At 49.8% G+C, this 18,949-nt stretch overlaps 5 protein-coding genes across 5 annotated transcripts; 2 read left to right on the forward strand and 3 right to left on the reverse strand.

Annotated features, from left to right (window-relative positions):
* Positions 1-431: 431 nt before the first annotated feature.
* EPUS_00144 (uncharacterized protein) lies at positions 432-2,407 on the reverse strand (the record flags this gene model as incomplete). The annotated part of the gene is made up of 4 exons (XM_007789173.1): positions 432-1,934; positions 1,987-2,068; positions 2,114-2,212; positions 2,277-2,407. The coding sequence occupies 4 exons, from the start codon at positions 2,405-2,407 to the stop codon at positions 432-434; spliced, it is 1,815 nt and encodes a 604-aa protein (XP_007787363.1).
* A 4,036-nt stretch (positions 2,408-6,443) lies between these two features.
* EPUS_00145 (uncharacterized protein) lies at positions 6,444-11,579 on the reverse strand (the record flags this gene model as incomplete). The annotated part of the gene is made up of 3 exons (XM_007789174.1): positions 6,444-7,333; positions 7,385-7,663; positions 7,715-11,579. The coding sequence occupies 3 exons, from the start codon at positions 11,577-11,579 to the stop codon at positions 6,444-6,446; spliced, it is 5,034 nt and encodes a 1,677-aa protein (XP_007787364.1).
* Positions 11,580-12,470: 891 nt separating this feature from the next.
* Positions 12,471-14,034, forward strand: EPUS_00146 (Inosine-5'-monophosphate dehydrogenase; the record flags this gene model as incomplete). Its single annotated transcript, XM_007789175.1, has 2 exons — positions 12,471-12,699; positions 12,893-14,034. The coding sequence occupies 2 exons, from the start codon at positions 12,471-12,473 to the stop codon at positions 14,032-14,034; spliced, it is 1,371 nt and encodes a 456-aa protein (XP_007787365.1).
* Positions 14,035-15,598: 1,564 nt separating this feature from the next.
* Positions 15,599-16,953, forward strand: EPUS_00147 (uncharacterized protein; the record flags this gene model as incomplete). The annotated part of the gene is made up of 2 exons (XM_007789176.1): positions 15,599-15,696; positions 15,750-16,953. 2 exons carry the CDS (start codon positions 15,599-15,601, stop codon positions 16,951-16,953), a joined length of 1,302 nt encoding a protein of 433 aa, XP_007787366.1.
* A 178-nt stretch (positions 16,954-17,131) lies between these two features.
* Positions 17,132-18,055, reverse strand: EPUS_00148 (RNA polymerase II subunit A C-terminal domain phosphatase ssu72; the record flags this gene model as incomplete). Its single annotated transcript, XM_007789177.1, has 1 exon — positions 17,132-18,055. The coding sequence occupies one exon, from the start codon at positions 18,053-18,055 to the stop codon at positions 17,132-17,134; it is 924 nt and encodes a 307-aa protein (XP_007787367.1).
* Positions 18,056-18,949: the final 894 nt, after the last annotated feature.

The raw sequence follows: 18,949 nt of genomic DNA on the forward strand, positions 1-18,949 counted from the left end.
GGTCAAGAAATCAAAGAATCAGCAATGGCGCGCGCCGCGCATCACGGGCCCTGTCGTCGATCTGCTCAAAACAAGAAAAGAAAAACATGTCGTGGTAGATACGAGTGAAACGAAGCCCCGTCAATGATTTTGCCGTATTCTCCCCTTCATCCATTTTCATTCGATGTACTGTGACCAGCTGATTTTTCTGTAGGCTGTCAGCCAGAAAGGCTTGGTATTGATATCGATCACATCACATCACATCACATCATGAGGGTCTGCTGCGCGTGATTTGTTCCTGCCCGGCCCAGAGGTCCCGATCATACACGTAGCTGACTAGTAGTCTGTCTAGCTATAGATTCAAATTCTCCGCTGGAGATGCAAAGGCAGGCGTGCACCCACCCCTGCTTGGCCTTCTCAAACCTTTCGGACCCACACACACATGATGGCATTCAACCTAGAAGATCATCCAGTCCTCCACCCAGCTGCTGCCCCTGCCCCTGTCCCTGCCCCTGCCCTCCACCCATCGTAGCTGTCCTAGGCGTCGGCGCACTGGGTCTAGGCGGTATGCCACCGCTTCCACTCCCACCTCCACTGCCGTTTACCCCAGAGGCAGCGCCTACTGGAGTTCCCCACATCGCAGCCTCATTCTTCGCCTTAGCCATACTCGCCAGATCTGGGCCTTTGTTCCCAGGGGTGGAAGTGCCGGATCTACTCTGGATCCCAGATTTGGCACTGGCGCTGGACCAGAGGGAGGTGAATACGTCGGCCCCGGCGGCGGATGTGGATGTGGAGGGGTTTGGTTTGCCTAGGGATGCGGTGTTCGTAGAGGAATACTGTTTCTGGCCCATGCCTGGGGAGATCGTGCTTGAGAGGGGTGATTTGACGGATGAAGTGGTGCTTGTTGTAGAGGAATTATTGATGGTGGAGGGCACGGAGGTGTAATAATTCGGCCCTGAGGACACAAAGCCCGAGGTTACTGGTTTGGTTGCTTGGGATGGCGGTGGTAGGGAAGAGATGGAGGATGTCATTGACAGTGATGGTGTTGAAGTATTTATAGGTTTGTTTGAGGATGTGGTAGGCGACAAGCTTGCGAAGAGGTCATTTATGTTGGATGCTGGTGGCGGTACCACGTTGTGAGGTGCGGCGAATGACGTGGAGGAGGTAATGGCTGAGCTGGCTGCCGGTGGTGGTGATGTAAGGCCTGGGATTGCAGAACTTTGTGCTTCGGTTGTCAGACCTGGTGTAGTGGCTGACTGGAAATCATCAAAGTCATCATCACCACCTATACCTGAATCCATGGCTCCGAGCTCGTCAGCGGCTTTGGGTGAACTCATCTTGGCTTTGCCGTTGGAGGCTGAAGTCGCTGCTGGTTCGTCTCCGAACTCGAATAGATCCTGCTCCGGCTCTTTCTTGATCTTAGCATCTCTCTTGATCGTGTTGAGGGAAGCGGCGCGCAGACCGGAGGCAGTCCGTGCGTGGGAGGCCGCAGATGGTTTTGCAGCAGACGAGCCACCATCCTCTTCATCTTCATCATACTCTTCAAATTTGTCGCTACGACGTTGAGTGTCCTGAAATCCCGATGTATTGCCGCCAAAGCCACCGCCATCGCCGTACACCTCGCCTCGATATCCTCCATACCCAGCATCACTTCCAAATCCACCGTATCTGCTGCCGCTGGACATGCCTCCACCAATTCCCATTCCACCCTCAACACCTCCCGCCTTGTTTCGATTTGCTCGAGCTTTCTTTCTTTCAGCTCGAATCGAATCAACATCACTGAGCAATTTCGCAATTTCTTGGGCTCGATTTCGAACGTTGACACCTTGATCCTTGCCATTTTGGTCAATGTAGTGGAACTGCCGAAGCATGCGGAGAAGGGAAACGTGCTGTCGCGCGTCATCTATCACTCGTTCAGAACCGTTCTTTATCAGAAACTCGAGCAATTGGAGGGACTATCCATCTGTTAGCAAGCGGCCAGGGGCGCTCGCACAGCAGATTGAGTACCTTGTAGATCTGGCGCCACTCCTCTGCGGATTTGTCTGTGAACCGCTTGTATATCAGAGGCATGATTTCGTTGAGGAGTTGGCTAGATCAATCAGCATAGCCTTAGCCGATAGAGGACAGACCGTACTAGCTGTGTGTGCCATTGGCGATTTCCTGCATGAGAGAGGTCGAGGCGCCCCAGGGTTCATTGTTCGTTGCTTCTCGGACCTGCGGTGGGTTAGACAGGCTGAGCAGAGAGTCAGAGTGAGGCCGGCCTTAGACTCCATCTCCGTGTAATTCATCACCGCTACACGAGTGTCAACCCAGCTCGCACACCGCGTTCCATGGGGCTCATCGTACCATTCTGGACCTTGCGCACTCCTGCCTTGATATCGTACAAGGTCAGGTTGCTGACTTGGTCTCTCAAGCTGTTGAGGTCCATGTTAGATTGTGTGCAGCGTAGTCAGGGGAACCAAAAGGGCAATCGATGGGTAGAAACGTTGTGATTGTATCTGCACCGCTGGCTGGGACCACTCGAGACAGATTTATGCCAAGATTCCAGCACGTGAAGCGGAGCATCTCGGAAAGGGGCCGGTACGGTACGGTACGGCATTGTACAATACTGTACGGCGACGAGAGACTCACTAATTCATCCTCTTCTCCTAGAAGCAAATGTCTGAAGCGTGGAAAGTAATGTGCAAGTAGGAAGATGGCGATGAGAATCATTGTAAAGAGTTCAGGAGTCAATAATAAAGTCTAGGATCTGGTGTTGTCATTCAATTTTATATGCCAGCACTGAGGTGAAGTAAATTAAGTCTTCTGATCTCAGGCAGGAGCACAAAGAAATCAGAAACACTTTCTACGCTTCAAATTATCAGTACACATATCCGGGCAGCTTTTTTAACCTCTACCAAGACCGAGCAAGACAACAGCCAGTTTGGAAGCGTCTCCTTTCCCCTCGCTCATGGCATCAACACCTGAGCACTGGACCGACTTCACAGAAGGGACGTTGTGAACATCGAACGAGACGGAGCTTTTCCAGAACAACCTATCAGAAGTATTACCTCGTCCACTACCAGACCAGCCAACTCAACTCCAACATCATCCAAAGATAAATCACCGTTCGCTCTGCCCACTAGCCCAGCAAATCAAAATTGCGACATACCCATAACGGCACCAAATACGCCGAAGGAAACGGCACCAAGAGCCGCAGAAGATGGTGGCAATTGCTTCGGTAGGTCGTACAAAGCAGGAGTGTAAGCTGGCATGCCTTTCTTGGAAATGACATACTCAAGGGCAGATATGCCTTGATACATAACAGCCAATACCCCTGTATACTAGTGATCAGCATGAGTTCAGGTACAGTTTTACTGAGAGATGTAACAAACAATGACCAGCACGAAGTTCTCGAGAACGGCCTCGGGTTGTGATTAGCCTGGCATCGCAACTGCAACATAGATGACTGTGCAATAAACTTTCAAATGAATGGTGGACCCCTTTGTGCATATTGAAAGAGCATCTGCAAACGACAAAGTCATGGAGTGTAATTTTGGGCAATCATTACCCATGGTGCTGAGAACAAGCATAATGACCAACAATCGACCAAATCGACCAAATCGACCCATGACGGAAAATATACAGCTGCCAGAAGACCACTGGTTGATTGTCATTGTACACGGTCAGCTAGGCTTGATTCTGGGCCGTGCCTTTTGCAATAGTTAGATGAGCATTTCTGTGAAGCGTAAGGGGAACATCATTCCTGCAAAGACCCACAAGAAGATCTTTCATCTACTGGTCCCAGCTGGTTGTTTTCAGCTAGAGTCGGAGGGGTAGCTTTTCGAAGCCCGAAGACTGAGGCTGCAAAAGACAGGACAGAAGCTGGCTTAGACAGAATGCCGCTGCTGTGATGTTTCTCGGCAGCATTATATACAATATCATAGGCACTTTTTGGGATACCATTGTCCAGCCAAACGCTACAGTCAACGTAGCCGGACTCCGAAGGTGGCGCTTAGGAACAAGATAGCTGGTCACTTAATTCTGGCGATTCCTCAGACGTGGTCAAAAAAAGTCAATGGGTGGAGCTAGTTAATCCTCATTATAGATGGAGGATGGTCAGGGTTGAACCTCGTCATTATGGCATAAGTCGTCCAATAGCCACCTTAGGTGCATGATAAGAGGCAGAGATCAGCCGCTTCCAGTATATGCTCTCAACACGGTCTGAAATGTTTCTCAATCCTGACTAACGACCAGGAAGGCGGCGCCAGCTCAGTGGTTCAGTGCCTCTCAAGCGACATGGCTTAGAAAGACATGGACTGAGTCCGTTGGTTATATTGGGATTGTAGCAGTCTGTCTTTTTGAGAGCTGATAATCTAGAAGGGGCAGTTGCCGCTAAGCATCATGCCTCGGCTCAACTCAACTTAATTTACTGGGTAAATCTCAACTAATTCTGCAGGTGCAGCATGGGTTAAGGTAGCCAGGCACAAAGGGCGTCAGAATTTGCTCAGGTCTGCACAGCAACACCTCTTTCCCCCCTTAGGCTGAACGTCGGGCCTGCAGCAGATTCTGACATTCCCTGTAAGGCTGCGGGGGACTTGGAAGCTGAAGTAATCGTCTGCACGACATATCATCGCCCCAGTACGGAGTACTAACGATACTCAGTACTACGAGGCCAATGTAGTAAGTACTAACTAGTGGTCCTCTCTCATCTGGCTGCCTGCAGACGTCTGCGGAATGTTGAAAGTGCTTACAAGTCCATGGCTGTTTGCCCATGGGTCCTGTTATCAGCGAAGTCGTGTTTGTAAAGGGCAGTCTCAGAATGGCTGTTTCACCTGTCGAAAGTCGGCGCTATATCCAGACACGGCGCCACTCTATCCAATCTCCAGTACGGAGTCATGCCCCAAAAGTGGTTGAAATACGCTAAGAGATAGCTTGCCAAGATAAAGAAATTAATTTATCTTGACACTTAAAGTTCTTGTAGTGTTATTCTAAGTATTCCAGGGGTCGAAGCCGATAACTAGCCTAAAACGTCACGGGAAATGTCACTATTATGTCTGTTAAGCAACCACTATTCTAGACATATTAGCTCTAAATTCAGACAGCTGAAGGTTAAAGGTCATCTAAAGCCTTACTGTGAGGTGAGGTGTCAGTAGGCCTAAGGCTTATAGAGGATGACATGATTGCTAAGAGTGTACGGAGTCGTGCATCAAAAGTAGTCAAACTACGCTAATATTAAGGCTCTGCCAAAGGTAGCTAGTGTTGAGTAACCTAAGATAATGCTTTATCGTACAGGTACTCTAGCCTAAAGAAAGCCTAGAGAAGCCCCTGAATTAAGTGCTCTTTAGGCTTCTCTTCAAGTGATTGCCCACGGGCCTCTAGTGGTGAAGGCCCACTTAAGTACGCCTATAAGTTATCTGTCGCATATCTTAGGCTAGAGGGCCTAGCTTACACTTGCATTCTAGCTCTTACTTTAATGCTAGCGTAGTTTGACTACTTTTGATGCACGACTCCATACTCCGTACCTCTTGGCACATATATCCTTAGCAGATGTCAGCTACTTTTTTCTACCTCTGGGGCACGATTCCGTACTGTAACTCCATTCCCGGCGGCCGAAGCTACGTTCGACTTTTACATCCTCGTCCACCAACCCTCACAACCTCGCTCTGTACGACTGACAGGGCTGCTAACGTTATAGCAATACTGCTCCAGCATCAGTTTAGCCACATGCAGCCATGTTGCGTTTAACCAGGAGAGTATTCTCTCTCTTTTTTTTTAGGCTAAAGCTCACCTACTCGGGACATGGCTGGTTGAATCCCGCTCAACTTCCATCCCAACCTGGGGCGACGTGGCTAATAATCACTTGAGATGGAGAGGGACATGCTTTGTGAAATCGCCCATGTGAGCCGGGGAGGATTCGCTGGCTGATTAGTTCACTTACAATGGCGAGTGCCATGACGATCACTTCAACTATAGCAGAGAAGCTCGTAATCGCCAATTTCGAACTTGAAAGTGTGTTGATGATACTTGGGAAGATATCAGTTGTCAGAGGTTTGAGGTGGCTGGAGCTCGCTGCAATCTGGACGTCCACCGTACCGGTCCGTATCAAGAGCAGCCCACGATCGTCCGCGAAACCAAGCGTCATCACTCTCAACAATTGCCTGATTTAGAAATATATACAATGATTCATTGCTTGACTGACTAGTTCAACTGATATCCATGGGGCAAAAAAGAGGAAACGTCTTGCGCATGTACAGGGACCGGAATGATTATTTCTTACTCCTTTGCTGCAACCCCAGTCGCCCGGGAGCCACCACCTTCTATTCCCGCTTCGACAGGGACATCGGCACGGACTATAAACCCTTCAAACCAGTGGCCAGCTATGCAGAGTACCGAATTAAAGAGGTCGAGAGAAGAAAGAGACAGAGAGAGAATATGCCTCCAGCGGTCTCCAAAACCCCCTCTCCTTATCTCCCCTCCGTCCATCACTCATTGTAGAATTTCTTCATGATCAAATGCAAGAAGAGGTTGACGTTAACTCGAAGCGAGCCCTCGAAAAAGTCCATGAACTGGGTGTTGTTGAACTGGGCCTGCAGCAGATCGTCCAGCGGTACTTGAGCGTTGGCACCCGGGACCATCATGTTCCCGCTGCTACCGTCGATGGTGAAGACGCCGACTTCATTGCTGGAGATGGTCAGGTCGACTCGATCCCACTGCCGCTCCATGTATCCCCTCCAATGGACCAGAACGCCCTTGTCTGCCAGGTTGCGTGCAGAGTACTTGTAGCTGCCAAACTTGAATGAGCGGCCGGTGCGCTGCAGTTCGCGTTCGTGATCCCATTGTTTGGTAAAAGGCATGATGAATCGTTTCTTGCCCTTCTTGCTCTGCAGCGTTACCATGGCTTGCTCGATATAGTCATTGTATGTCTTCAGTTGTTGCTCCAAGTATACCGCCTGTTCATTGAGCCGCGCCAAGGTGGTGCGCACTCCTTCCAATTCACGCTGCCTTTGGATTCTTCTTCGATGTTTGGTCCTGATGTCCACTGCTATTGCGTTCAGCAGATCCTGATAATGGTTGCGTCGAGTTAACTTTCCAACATCTTCTAACTGGAGGACATTTTCGAGGGCGATGCGTTTCAAGTCAACATAGCTTAGGGAGCTAATGTCAACGTGGGTGTTTGCCTCGGAATACGCTTCACGTTTTCTGCCGTCAGTTCGGAGTTCCTCTCTGACAAGGGTCTCCCATCGATCTATGTCTTCTGCTGTCACTGGTTTGACAAGGATGTCAAGAAGATTGGTGCCGGCTTGAACACGAATTATGTACAAGACACACCGTTTCGTCTCTGTGAAGAGTGCTTTGATCTCAGCATCTGGATCTGTGGTCCGGTTAGCAGAAATTCTGGACGAGATTGTGTAATGCAACATACCTTCGGCGTTGTGAAGTTTCGGGTTCAAAGTTAGGCTAATCTCATTTGATGACACGCTCAACAACTCATTCTCGTTGCTCTTCACACTGCCTAGCTCTCGTATCACGTCTCGGAGAACGTCATCTTGAGCTGGGCACACATGCGGCAACTCTGTTGTGATCAGTTGGTGAATGGAGAAGATGTCAGCCATTTTGATGTACAGTGTGGGCTTCGTTTTGGCGTAGAGATCATTGAATTCGTCAATGTCATAGTGCTCCTCAGCTGGAGGCACGGAAATGACTATTTCGTAAGTCAGCTTCTTGCACGCTGCAGACGGAACGGAATACTTACCATGACTCCAGATCTCACCGAAGCGGTACATTGCTTCTCTGATGTAGGTGTTGAGAGGCTGTAGATAGACATTGTCTCCGCCAAACTCCTTTCCAGAGGCTGCCTGACCAAGGACTTTTGCGACTTCCCCGATATTCCGCTTCTGCTCTTGTGTGAGACCACGGTCGACAACACCATACTTCTCTGGTTCTGTAAGCGCAGGTTGCAGATAATTCCTCCACATCCACTGGCCAACAATCTGAAGGATATGACCTGGCTCTTCCTCCTGAAAACGAGCCAATAGACACTCATGAGTCTGCTGCGCGATAAACCGCACTCCGAAGGGCATACGATGAAGTAAGTCCTCTAAACACACGAAAAATTGGTCGGTAATGTCGCGAAGGTCTTGCATGTGGTGAATGAAAGTTGCCCTAGTTTCAGGATCTCGAATTGCCTCTTCCCTGGGGACGTTTGGACTTCTTGGACTTCGTTTCCCGGTTCTCAGCTCTTCGTTGTTGATGGCAGACAGGTAGATTTGCATTGGGTCGCTTTCGAGATCAAGCTGTCGGTTGTCGATGAAATTCTCTTTGATGATTCCACCGAGGACGTCTCGCATGAACTTTCGATCGCGAGGCGACTTGATGTATGCTCCGAACATTCTGTTCCAGAAAGCGTTCGATCGCAGATAATCCTGCATCGAATGAGCGTTGTCGACTTCTTCTTTCAGAGACCGCACGATCAATTTCACTAGATAGTACTCTTCACGCCGTTTTTGAGCATAGCCGAAAAGACCCATCATCAGATGCTTGATCCGCTCGCATTCTTTGTCCGCGGTTGCGTGTTCGCGGATCCTGCGAAACAGTCGTGCGAGGTACTGAGGTTGTGTTTGAAGAAGGAAGAATAATTCTTGGTAATGCTCCAGCTTTCTCCTTGAGGCCTTGTTCAGGGCCTTCAAGTCGAATGGATCCTTGGATGACATGTCACTATTGGGCAATAGCGTTCCCACGTGGCCGCCAAAATGCCGCTGATGCTTCACAACTTCATCAAGGGTGATCTTGTTCTTGACCAAAAGCGCGATCTTGATGTCAAGCTGAGTGATATATTGATCTGCCAATTCGTTTTGCCGAACGTGTTGGACTACAGTCTTACGAAGTCTCTCGAACTCGACCTCTTCATCAAAATCAAAATCACTATCATTTAGCAAGTGCACAAACCCTTTCAGGGTTCCGACAGGAGGATTTTTCCCATTTGTCAAACTCTTGTAAGCTCCGCCCTGGATCTTTGCTCGGACTATGCTTTGGATCTTGACCACCTTCTCCATGTTCTCTTTGAAGAATCGCTTCTTCTCCTCATAACGCGAACGAACTATGCTTGCACGAATGGCGGACTGGAGGTCGATAATCGTGACTTCATGAGATTCGAGCTCAGCAAGGACGTCTCCAACCTGGCCGCGCAAGAACATAGCCCGGATCAGGCCTTGCAGAAGGACAGTCTCAGCTTCGGTGAGATCCAGTTGATTGAGGAGCCCCCCCACTCGCTGTCGCTCGATAGCACCTCGGCCAAGGCTCTGTAGACGAGTAATCACAGCTGCTTCTGCTTGAAGTGCTTCTTGGTCTTGTACAACCTTTCGGCGGAGCAGCGAGCCACGCATCTGGGACTGTACTTGCAGAATTGTTGGCAATTGCTTAAATAAGGCAAGTCGTAATGCATTGCATTCCTCCCGGGCGATTGCGCCTCGTATGTATGCCTGCACATGACAGATGGTAGAGGAATGGTGCCGGAGCTCAGCTTTGATCTGCGCGAAACGAGTCCTTGTACCATTACCTCGTATGATGGCTTGTAGAGTAGTCCATAGGGAGGACATGGAGAGCAATTTCCCTTGCAGCTGGCTCTGAGTGCGACGCTCCAGAAGTGCACGTGCCGCAGCTTGTAAAAGAGCGACGCTTCGACCGTGTTGTTCAAGTACCCGAACTCTCCTCTGAAGATTCTGGCGCACCAGCATACCTCTGATCACAGCTTGAAGCTCGCCAACGCTCCAAGCATGTTGCGCAAGAATCAGGTCCTGCTTTCGAAGATCATGGCGGGTGAGCATACCTCTTACCACAGACTGAAGGTCTTCCACAACGCTTTCAGCTTCTTTGGTTGCTTCATATTGATTGCATACCTCTCTTCTTGCGAGTGCACCACGGATTGCTGCTTGGAAAAGTCGAATGCCTGAGTCTTCTCTTCTCGCCTGCGTTTTGAGGTTCTTTATGTCAGCTCTTGTCCTCCGAGCTCGTGCGAGACTTTGCAGTGCCAAAACCTCTCTCTCTTTGCTTTTCCACCACCTCTCTCTTTTCAGGCCTCTTGAGCGTGCCAAGTAACCACGCACGGTGGACTGTAGAGTGACGGCAAATCTCTGCATACTTAGCCGATAGCCAATGATTTGCCTGGCCCAGTCCCCACGGATCCTGGCTTGAAGGTCAATCAACATAGTCTCGGCCTCCCAGAGCTGGGCCATCCTGTCACCCAGCTTCATCCGGAGCAGTGCACCTTTGGCCTGGGTCTGAAAGTCAAGAATAATAGCTTCGTGCTCCTTCAACTCGCGGTCTACTCGGTCGTCTTCGGATTCGACCGGCTCAGGTTCGGGCGGAGGCTCAGGTTCTGCTCCGAAGCTTGCACCCATTCCTGCAAAGCTGGGCATGTTGACTCCAGCCTTGTCGAGGCCTTTCTGCGTTTGTTCGAGATCATGGTGATCAAATTCGAGCTGGCCGACGAGATTGCCGATGCGAAAATCGACTATTCCCTTCCTGTACAATAACCAAGAAAGAGCGTGAATACAATATATGACCTTGGGGATGTTCTTTTTCTCATACAGATCGATTAGTTCGAAGCGAAATAGGTCTGGGAGTTCAACGTCCTCTAGGAAGCGGAAAAATAATGCAATGTTATCAGAATGCCTGAACTGAAGCTTCTGGTGTCGAAATATCCGCAGCCGTTGTTGTGGATAAACTGCTTGCACTATCTCAGCCAAGGTCACTCCATCTCTGAGAGCTTCTTCAAGCTGGACGATGGGTGGAATTGGTTTGTGGATCACATCCTCGATCCACTCTTTGGCCTCACCAATGTGGCAAAGGTATTCATAAGCTTGCAAAAATTGCCTCTGCTTGTCCATCCAATTTCTTTCTGCCCATCCATAATTTCTCTCTCCTCCGCGCCCCTTCTGCGGCTTTCCCCCGGCGGTAGAGTCTGTTCGTTTCAGCTGCCTGCGGTTGTGGAGGCCAACCACAGAAGGTGCTGGTGTAGTGATTGAAAAGTCTTCACTTTGATCGCTCTGGGCAAATTTCGAGAGAGCCCTCAGGTGGCCGGTGGAGGACTTTTGGAGCTCTTGAAAATCAGGAGTGACGAACGCTGAAGAGTGCGGGTTGGAATGTGCATGGTGAATGTGCGCCTTTTCGAGTCGTCCGTCCGGTATTGGGCGGCGGATTTTGTCTGAGACGAATGGATCCTCTTGCTGGTGTTGAGAATATCTATCCGTTTCCTGGCGCACATGATTGGGGCTGTGTCGTTTTGCAGGAGGCGACGCCGCCGGGGCTTGTGGTAGGGGCCTCAGCGACTGTCGAGCATGGCTGTAGAAATGATCGGGGCTGCGCTCGACACTGCTGCGATCAGTATATCTGGATGCAACGCCGGTTGCTTCACTGATACCCCTCTTATGTCCCGCTCGTTCCTGTAAATAAGTACTAGAAGCTGCTGAGGTCATCGTACTCGTACGAGTTGGGATCGATGGGTTGGAATTGTATGAGTATGCGGATGAACTTGTAGAGGCAATTGAACTCTGGCGCAGCGGGTTCGCCGAAGCAGAGTTGTTCTCGAACTGCGCTCGCCTTAAGCTGTGTAGCGACATTCCGTTGGAGGACTACAAGATTATTGTCGATGAAGAGCCTGTCCTGAGATAAGATCACTCTCCTGGTCTTTCAGCCTGCACATCTCGTCATATCACAAAGCATCTGTGGTCGGAAAAGAGGTCGCACGCGCAGAAGTTCTGCTTGGCCACCAGATCTGAAGTTTGGTATCTCCACAGAACTTATTGGAATTAGCGCAATATATCGCAGCAGAGGCTCTATCCACAAAATCACCTTCTTCTCAGCAATCTGAAGCACGATTGTGAGTTTTGGGATGGTGGAGAGTAGCACAGACCTTCAAGTGGCCGAACCGATTGTTTTCAAAGTTCCCAGACGGGTATGGCCAAAGCCAGGGGTATCTTTAACTAGCGCCGCCACTAACGCACTTTCCGCGGCTCCGCGTCTGAAAAAGTTCTGGAATTCTAGCGCCCGACATCTCTTTACTTCTCAAGAGAAGGCCATTTTCACCCGTCAGCAACACGGTCGATACAGTCTTGCTCTCTCCGTCAAGAACGCCTTCATTGCTCTCCTATTGACTATCAATCTCTGCTGCTCAAGATGCCAATGACAAATGGAGATGTGAAGAGCCCTGCGGTCCCTTTGCTTCGTGATATGACCATACTTGATTATACTAAAGCTGAGGAAGTGCTTCAAACCAGCTTTAAAACAAAAGATGGACTCGATATCAAGACTTTACTTGATTCTACGAGGAGTGGTGCCTTGACTTACAATGACTTCCTTGTCCTTCCAGGTCATATTGGTACAGCAGCAGCGTTTTGCAATGGTCTTGTCTCTGAGACTGATCAGGCACAGGATTTGCTGCATCAGAAGTATCACTAGACTCCCCAGTGACGAAGCGAATATGTCTAAAAACACCACTTCTCTCCTCGCCAATGGACACCGTTACGGAGCACACAATGGCGATATATATGGCGCTTCTTGGAGGTCTGGGTATCATACACCACAATTGCTCAATCGAGGAACAGGCCGACATGGTCAAGAAAGTCAAAAGATACGAGAATGGCTTCATTCTGGACCCGGTGGTTCTGTCCCCGGATACCACTGTTGGTGAAGCCAAAGAGCTCAAGGAGAAATGGGGGTTTGGCGGGTTTCCGGTCACTGGTCAGTGCATTTCTACTTTTCCAGCCTGCCGCTTTCGATGATGTCTAAACAAATTTACCCTTTTAAACTTTCGTTCATCCGCAGCATTCATGTGCCATGGGGACATTATGGAGATTTCTGTCTGAGAAAGCCAAACACTCATATCTGTTGTGTATGCTCTCCGACAATTACCATCACTGATGTAGCTCACTAGAGAATGGTACGCTCAAATCAAGGCTTATCGGCATGATCACCACCCGCGATATCCAATTCCATCCTTCCTCGAATGACCCCGTCTCCGAAGTGATGTCGAAGGATCTCGTCACAGCCCCTGCTGGCACGACTCTTCTGGAGGCCAATGAATTGCTGCGAAGGTCAAAGAAAGGCAAATTACCAATGGTAGACGAAAATGAAAACCTCGTTGCGCTTCTATCACGGTCAGATCTAATGAAGAATTTAAATTATCCTCTCGCCTCCAAATTGCCCCATTCCAAACAGCTTATCTGTGCTGCTGCCATCGGAACTCGCCCAGATGACAAGCGTAGACTACAGGCGCTGGTTGATGCTGGTCTTGACATTGTCGTTCTTGATAGTAGTCAGGGTAACAGTATCTATCAGATTGAGATGATCAAGTACATCAAGAGGACGCACCCGAACCTCGAGGTCATCGCAGGCAATGTCGTCACACGGGACCAAGCGGCCCCTCTTATAGCTGCAGGTGCTGACGGTCTTCGCATCGGTATGGGTAGCGGAAGTGCGTGCATTACTCAAGAGGTCATGGCAGTAGGTCGACCACAAGCAACCTCTGTTTACCGCGTATCCGAGTTTGCAGCAAGGTTCGGCGTCCCATGTATTGCCGATGGCGGAATTCAGAACGTTGGTCATATTGTAAAGGGCCTCGCGATGGGAGCGTCAACCGTAATGATGGGAGGTTTGTTGGCTGGAACTACAGAATCGCCTGGCGACTACTTCGTCAGTAGGGAAGGAAAACTGGTCAAAGCCTACCGCGGCATGGGCAGTATTGACGCAATGGAAGACAAAAAAGCAGGTGCTGGAGCCAAGAACACGAAAGCGAGCAATGCCGGCACGGCTCGCTATTTCTCTGAAGGAGACCGTTTACTTGTTGCGCAAGGGGTATCAGGATCTGTTCTCGATCGAGGCTCTGTTAACAAGTTTGTCCCATATCTCCTTGCTGGCCTTCAGCACTCTATGCAGGACATTGGTGTGAAGAGCCTTGTGGAACTCCGAGAAGGGGTACAGAATGGCAATGTCAGATTTGACCTGAGGACGGCCAGTGCCCAGGCCGAAGGTAACGTGCATGGTCTACACAGCTTCGACAAGAAACTATACTCGTGAAATGCCTGCATAACTTTGCGTTTTGTCAATCCAGCAAAAAGCATGTGTTGGCGTTGGACGGAGCACGCTACAAGGTCGGCTTGTTGGTGCCTTGTATGCCGGCACAGGGGAGAAGCTTAGAGGCAAAAATACGTGCGTAATAACGCATCTGAGCATGCCCTGGACAGTGGGCGGTCGCTGGATTTTTCGGGGGCTATCTTTTGCGGATCAAGTCGACGGCGCCTGATCCCAGTTCTCACCGTTACGTAGAAGCACTTATCTACGACAGTTGCTTCAGGTCTTGCCTCAAGCTCTGTACCGCACGACAGTTGAAGATAAGGCCAAGCACGATATACAATATGAGTGCATGGAGCATGAACATCTCAGAGATCTCAAGTTTGATCAGCCAGACTTCATGTCTAACTAGCGACCAAGGAAAGAAACTAGCTTGCCAAAATTGTCGTCTTTGACCTTGACTACATGACTTTGGAAGCTATTGCCCTTCTCCTCTCGTACGCTGTTCATTGCCTCAGCGCCCTTACCCTGGGAAAAGATCAGAGTACACTCTTCCAAATCCCATATTGAGCGCCTGGGCCACAATTTGCAGCATATCCACACTTTACATGATCATGTTACACAATATGCATTTCAAGCGTAATAAAATCAGCATATGATTATTCCCTCTAAAATAATGTCGCCCAAGCACCCATGTGCTGGGATATGGACGAGTATGTGCCGCTGCACAAAACCTCTTCGTCCCTACCTAGCACATTTTCTCCGAATTCTTACCTAGAGAAAGGGTTTGGAAAATGACAGGGCATTGGTGCTTAGCAAACTGGTACATGTTCTGTAATCACCAGAATCGTTACAAGGCAGTTTGATGACCATAATCTGGCCGTCATATAATGTTGAACTGTTTGAGCGCCGTTTGACCGTGCGTTTCAGATACGTTTTGTTACAGATCTGATACGTGTTTCGCATGAGATCTGCATGTATTTTTGGTATCTGCGTTTCATGTTACGCAGCATCTGTACGTAGTACGTATACATACGTGCTCTTCGCACTGAATTAGATAGAACAACTTGCTATTTCTCCACCGATCTCCTTAATTAGTCAGCAACGTTCGACATATAACAATAATGTTAGAACAAGACGTTCAAAATGACTCGGATTTTAAATGTCTTGACTGCATACTACTTGTATACAAACTGTATAATATCATAAATAGGCATGATTCAAGCACAAATTAATGGTAATCTAGATAAAACTTTCAGAGGGTCTCTCCCTGCTAATTGTGTGGACCTCAGTAAACTGTATTGAACGTTACAACCTCGCTCAATACGTAACAGTCATGACTACAGTTTGCCCCGTAAAACCCCTCGGGAGGAGATGGCCAGATCCTCGGACACTTTGAATCTTGTGTGACATGCTACTCGATTCATGGCGCTTTCGTTCCTGGGCCTCAGGGAATCATACACACCAATTGATCAATTGGATAGAGCATTCCTACGTCCTCAGACTCCGCAAATCTTATTGGCATGTCGAAAGCCTGGCTGTAAGACGAAGTCATCTTTCCACCCTGGTCATGTCTGGCACGGCTACCGCTAGAAGTCAGTCAGGAAACCTCTCTGGAGATGGCAAGAGGAAGCCAGCACGAAGAGCGCCGGCTCGTCCCAGCTCAAGGTAGACATACGGCCTTATCAGAAGTCTCCATCTGATTTATTGAAGTCTTCCAGTGTGATACTTATCTCTCCAGATCTTGAGATCCTGCTCCTGCATCGTATACAGACATCCTCTTCCTTTCCATCAGCGCACGTCTTTCCAGGTGGGCATATCGACAAGCCAGATGGACACATTCCAGAAAATGGAATCGAGCGCTATCAGGATAACTGGGCTTACCGTGTAGGAGCTCTCCGGGAACTGTTTGAAGAGACCGGGATACTGCTCGCCAGGCAGGATGAGAAAAGCCAAAAATTGATATCTATGCCCCAAAAAAGCCGCGAAGAGGGACGCAAATTGGTTCATTCCGGCAAGATTTCATTCCAGGCCTGGCTCACTCAGCAGAGTCCAGATGCTGTCCTAGACACTGATGGTCTCATCCCCTTCAGCCATTGGGTCACTCCACCCAACACCCCTCGCCGCTTCGCAACCCAAATGTACCTCCACGCACTATCTTCCTCTGACGACTCGCACCCTCCAGCATCCGGCCTGAGCACCACGCCCACAACCACAGCAGACTTCACACCAACGCCCGACAACAACCTCGAAAACACATCCACCACCTTCCACCCAGCCCACCACTGGCTCCATCTCGCCCAATCGGGCAAGATAATCCTCTTCCCGCCTCAATTCCTCCTGTTACACCTGATATCAAGATTCCTCGACGACAACGCCCTGCCCGCCGCGCAACGGGTCCAAAAGCTGAAAGATTTCATCTACCACGGACCAGCAGATGGGAGTCCCTCGTGGGCAGAGAAATGTATCTCTCCCTACGTTTTGCCGATGCATAATCCACGCCGAGATGAAAGGGCGGTTCTGGCGCTGGATAAGTCGGGGCCGGAGATGGAGGAGCTAGGGTCCGGGTCGCGTGGAGATTGGGAGAGAGTGGTGTTGTTCAGGTGGCGTAAGGAGGGGCCTAGGGATTTGGAGGTTAGAGGTAGGAGGGAGGTGCAGGAGGAGGGTAGGGTGAATGGGAATGGGAATGGGAATGGGAATGGGAATGGGAATGGGAATGGGAATGGGAATGGGAATGGGAATGGGAATGGGAATGGGAATGGGAATGGGAATGGGAATGGGAATGGGAATGGGAATGGGAATGGGAATGGGAATGGGAATGGGAATGGGAATGGGAATGGGAATGGGAATGGGAATGGGAATGGGAATGGGAATGGGAATGGGAATGAGCAGGAGGATAGAAGCGAGAGGGCTGTGAAATTGTGAAGAAGCTTAGGCCAAGCCATGCTGTTGAGAAGGCTTTAAAAAAGACTTATTTCAAACGGCTCGGTGTGAGATCTCCTGAAATGGTGGGACGAGTGCGCCTTCAACACCTCGCTCTAGTGGATCATAATTGCTCTTACTGGCTTGGATGCTCATCCTGCAGAAGCACTCAACGTTGAACTCAAAACCAAGCCAATGTCCACAGGGCCGGCAGATTAGGCCACCTCTCCTGCCACTCTGCCAAAATATCCGGCACCCTTTCGTCAAACTCCCTCCTCGCTTCCCCACTGCCACCGTCCCATGCGTCACTGCCCGTCCGATCCCTTTCCTCGCTCGCCGCCTGATTCAAAGCCTCTGCCAGTTCCAATATCGCACCTCCACCCACCAGCGCCTCCTCGTGATTGTCCCGGATATCCACGTTAAAGACATGCACCGGCCGATTCAGCGGCGCGCCCCGATCCAGCAAATTATCCACCACCGCATCCCAGCACCGCTCTTCACACGTAAAAATCACATCCACCACTCCTGCTTCCGTACCCTGAGCCCCCTTGTCACCCCTCTCCGTCTGTGAAAGCCTCGGGGCACCGACCACCCAATCCTGGAAGCGCTCCGGTCCCCACTTCAGATGCTTGTTTCGTTCCAACATGTTCAGACAGCCGTTGTAGCGGTATAATCTTGCGTCTTTGGCGAGGAGTTCTTCGTACATGGTCGCGTAGGAGGTGGTGTTGAAAGGGTAGACCTGGGGTTGGGAGATTGAGGGGCCTGGGAGCCGAACGAGGGAACCGGTTCCGAAGGAGATCACCGGGTTGGAGGAGAGGGAGAGCCGGGAGTGGGCTTCCATGCTGCGGTTGTTGTTGGAGGCGCAGACGGTGCAGTATCTGAGTTTGTAGGATGAAGAGGATGAAGGGGTTGTGGTCGATGGCGAGGGCGATTTGGAGGTGTGTATGTTATTGTTAGTAGTGGTGAAGGCAGGATTCTCAGAAACGCCATCGAGAGCAAGTGAGGATGAGGTAAACGCTGATTGTGGTGGTGGAGGGGGGGGAGGGGGTGGCTGTGGTGTTGTGGTTCGCGGAGCCAGACGGGCGAGGCGAGGATCGGTTGCCATGATAGCTATGAAGGATGTGACAAGCGAGAGAAGAAGGCTAGGTTTGCCGCCCGACTGAGGTGGTGCAGGTCTTCAGCGCCGTACACGTTGATCTAGCAGGAAATGGTTCGAATGTATTCGTACTTCAGTAACCGGAGCTGGAGCTATGTCCTCTGCGACTACGTGTCAGTAAGACAAATAGGCATTCTCTTTAAGAATAGCAGGTATTGATCAAGGGACTTTCTTCAGACAACCAAGCTGCGTATAATAGTAATAGTATTCTTCCTCATAATGAATAGGACAGCTCCAATAAAGTAGATCATCACAGTAGATAGGTTTGTATGCATGAGAATGATGAAGAGGACGTACGAAGATTTGCTGTCGACAACACTACATGTTCAGACGTCCTTATGTACCTTTATGTACTTGGCGTCGAGTTTGACGGTGGTCTCTGGTTGTAGCTGGTAGCGGTGCCTGCTATGGCTCTGTCGAGTATTTTGTTCTTGCAGCTTACATCTTGTACCACTACGTGTAATTTATGGTATGGAAACACGTACGGGAACATGGTGATGTCCGCTATCTGGCAGCCCCAAAGGGTTAGACGGATGGAGTTAACGCAGCACTAACTACTACTAGTTACATAGTAGTACTACTGTAGCAGGAGGCTGCAGAGATGAAACAGCTACTCTGCTTATGTACTGCAGCTGAGGAACCGATTGTTCTTGTTAAGCGCACTTGAAACCTTTCCTCGCCTCTTTTAACTAAGTTACTACTACCACCTGCTCTTTAACCGTGCTCACTAGTAACGGTAGCACAGGTCAGATGTGCGCGGATCCTTCAACCTTTACCGACTCCAACAGCATTTTGGTCTGTCTGTTCCCCTTCTTTTCCCTTTTCTTGTCACTCTTCCTCTTC

Source organism: Endocarpon pusillum (genome assembly GCF_000464535.1).
Source record: "Endocarpon pusillum Z07020 unplaced genomic scaffold C734253, whole genome shotgun sequence".
In the NCBI taxonomy this organism is placed as follows: domain Eukaryota; kingdom Fungi; phylum Ascomycota; class Eurotiomycetes; order Verrucariales; family Verrucariaceae; genus Endocarpon; species Endocarpon pusillum.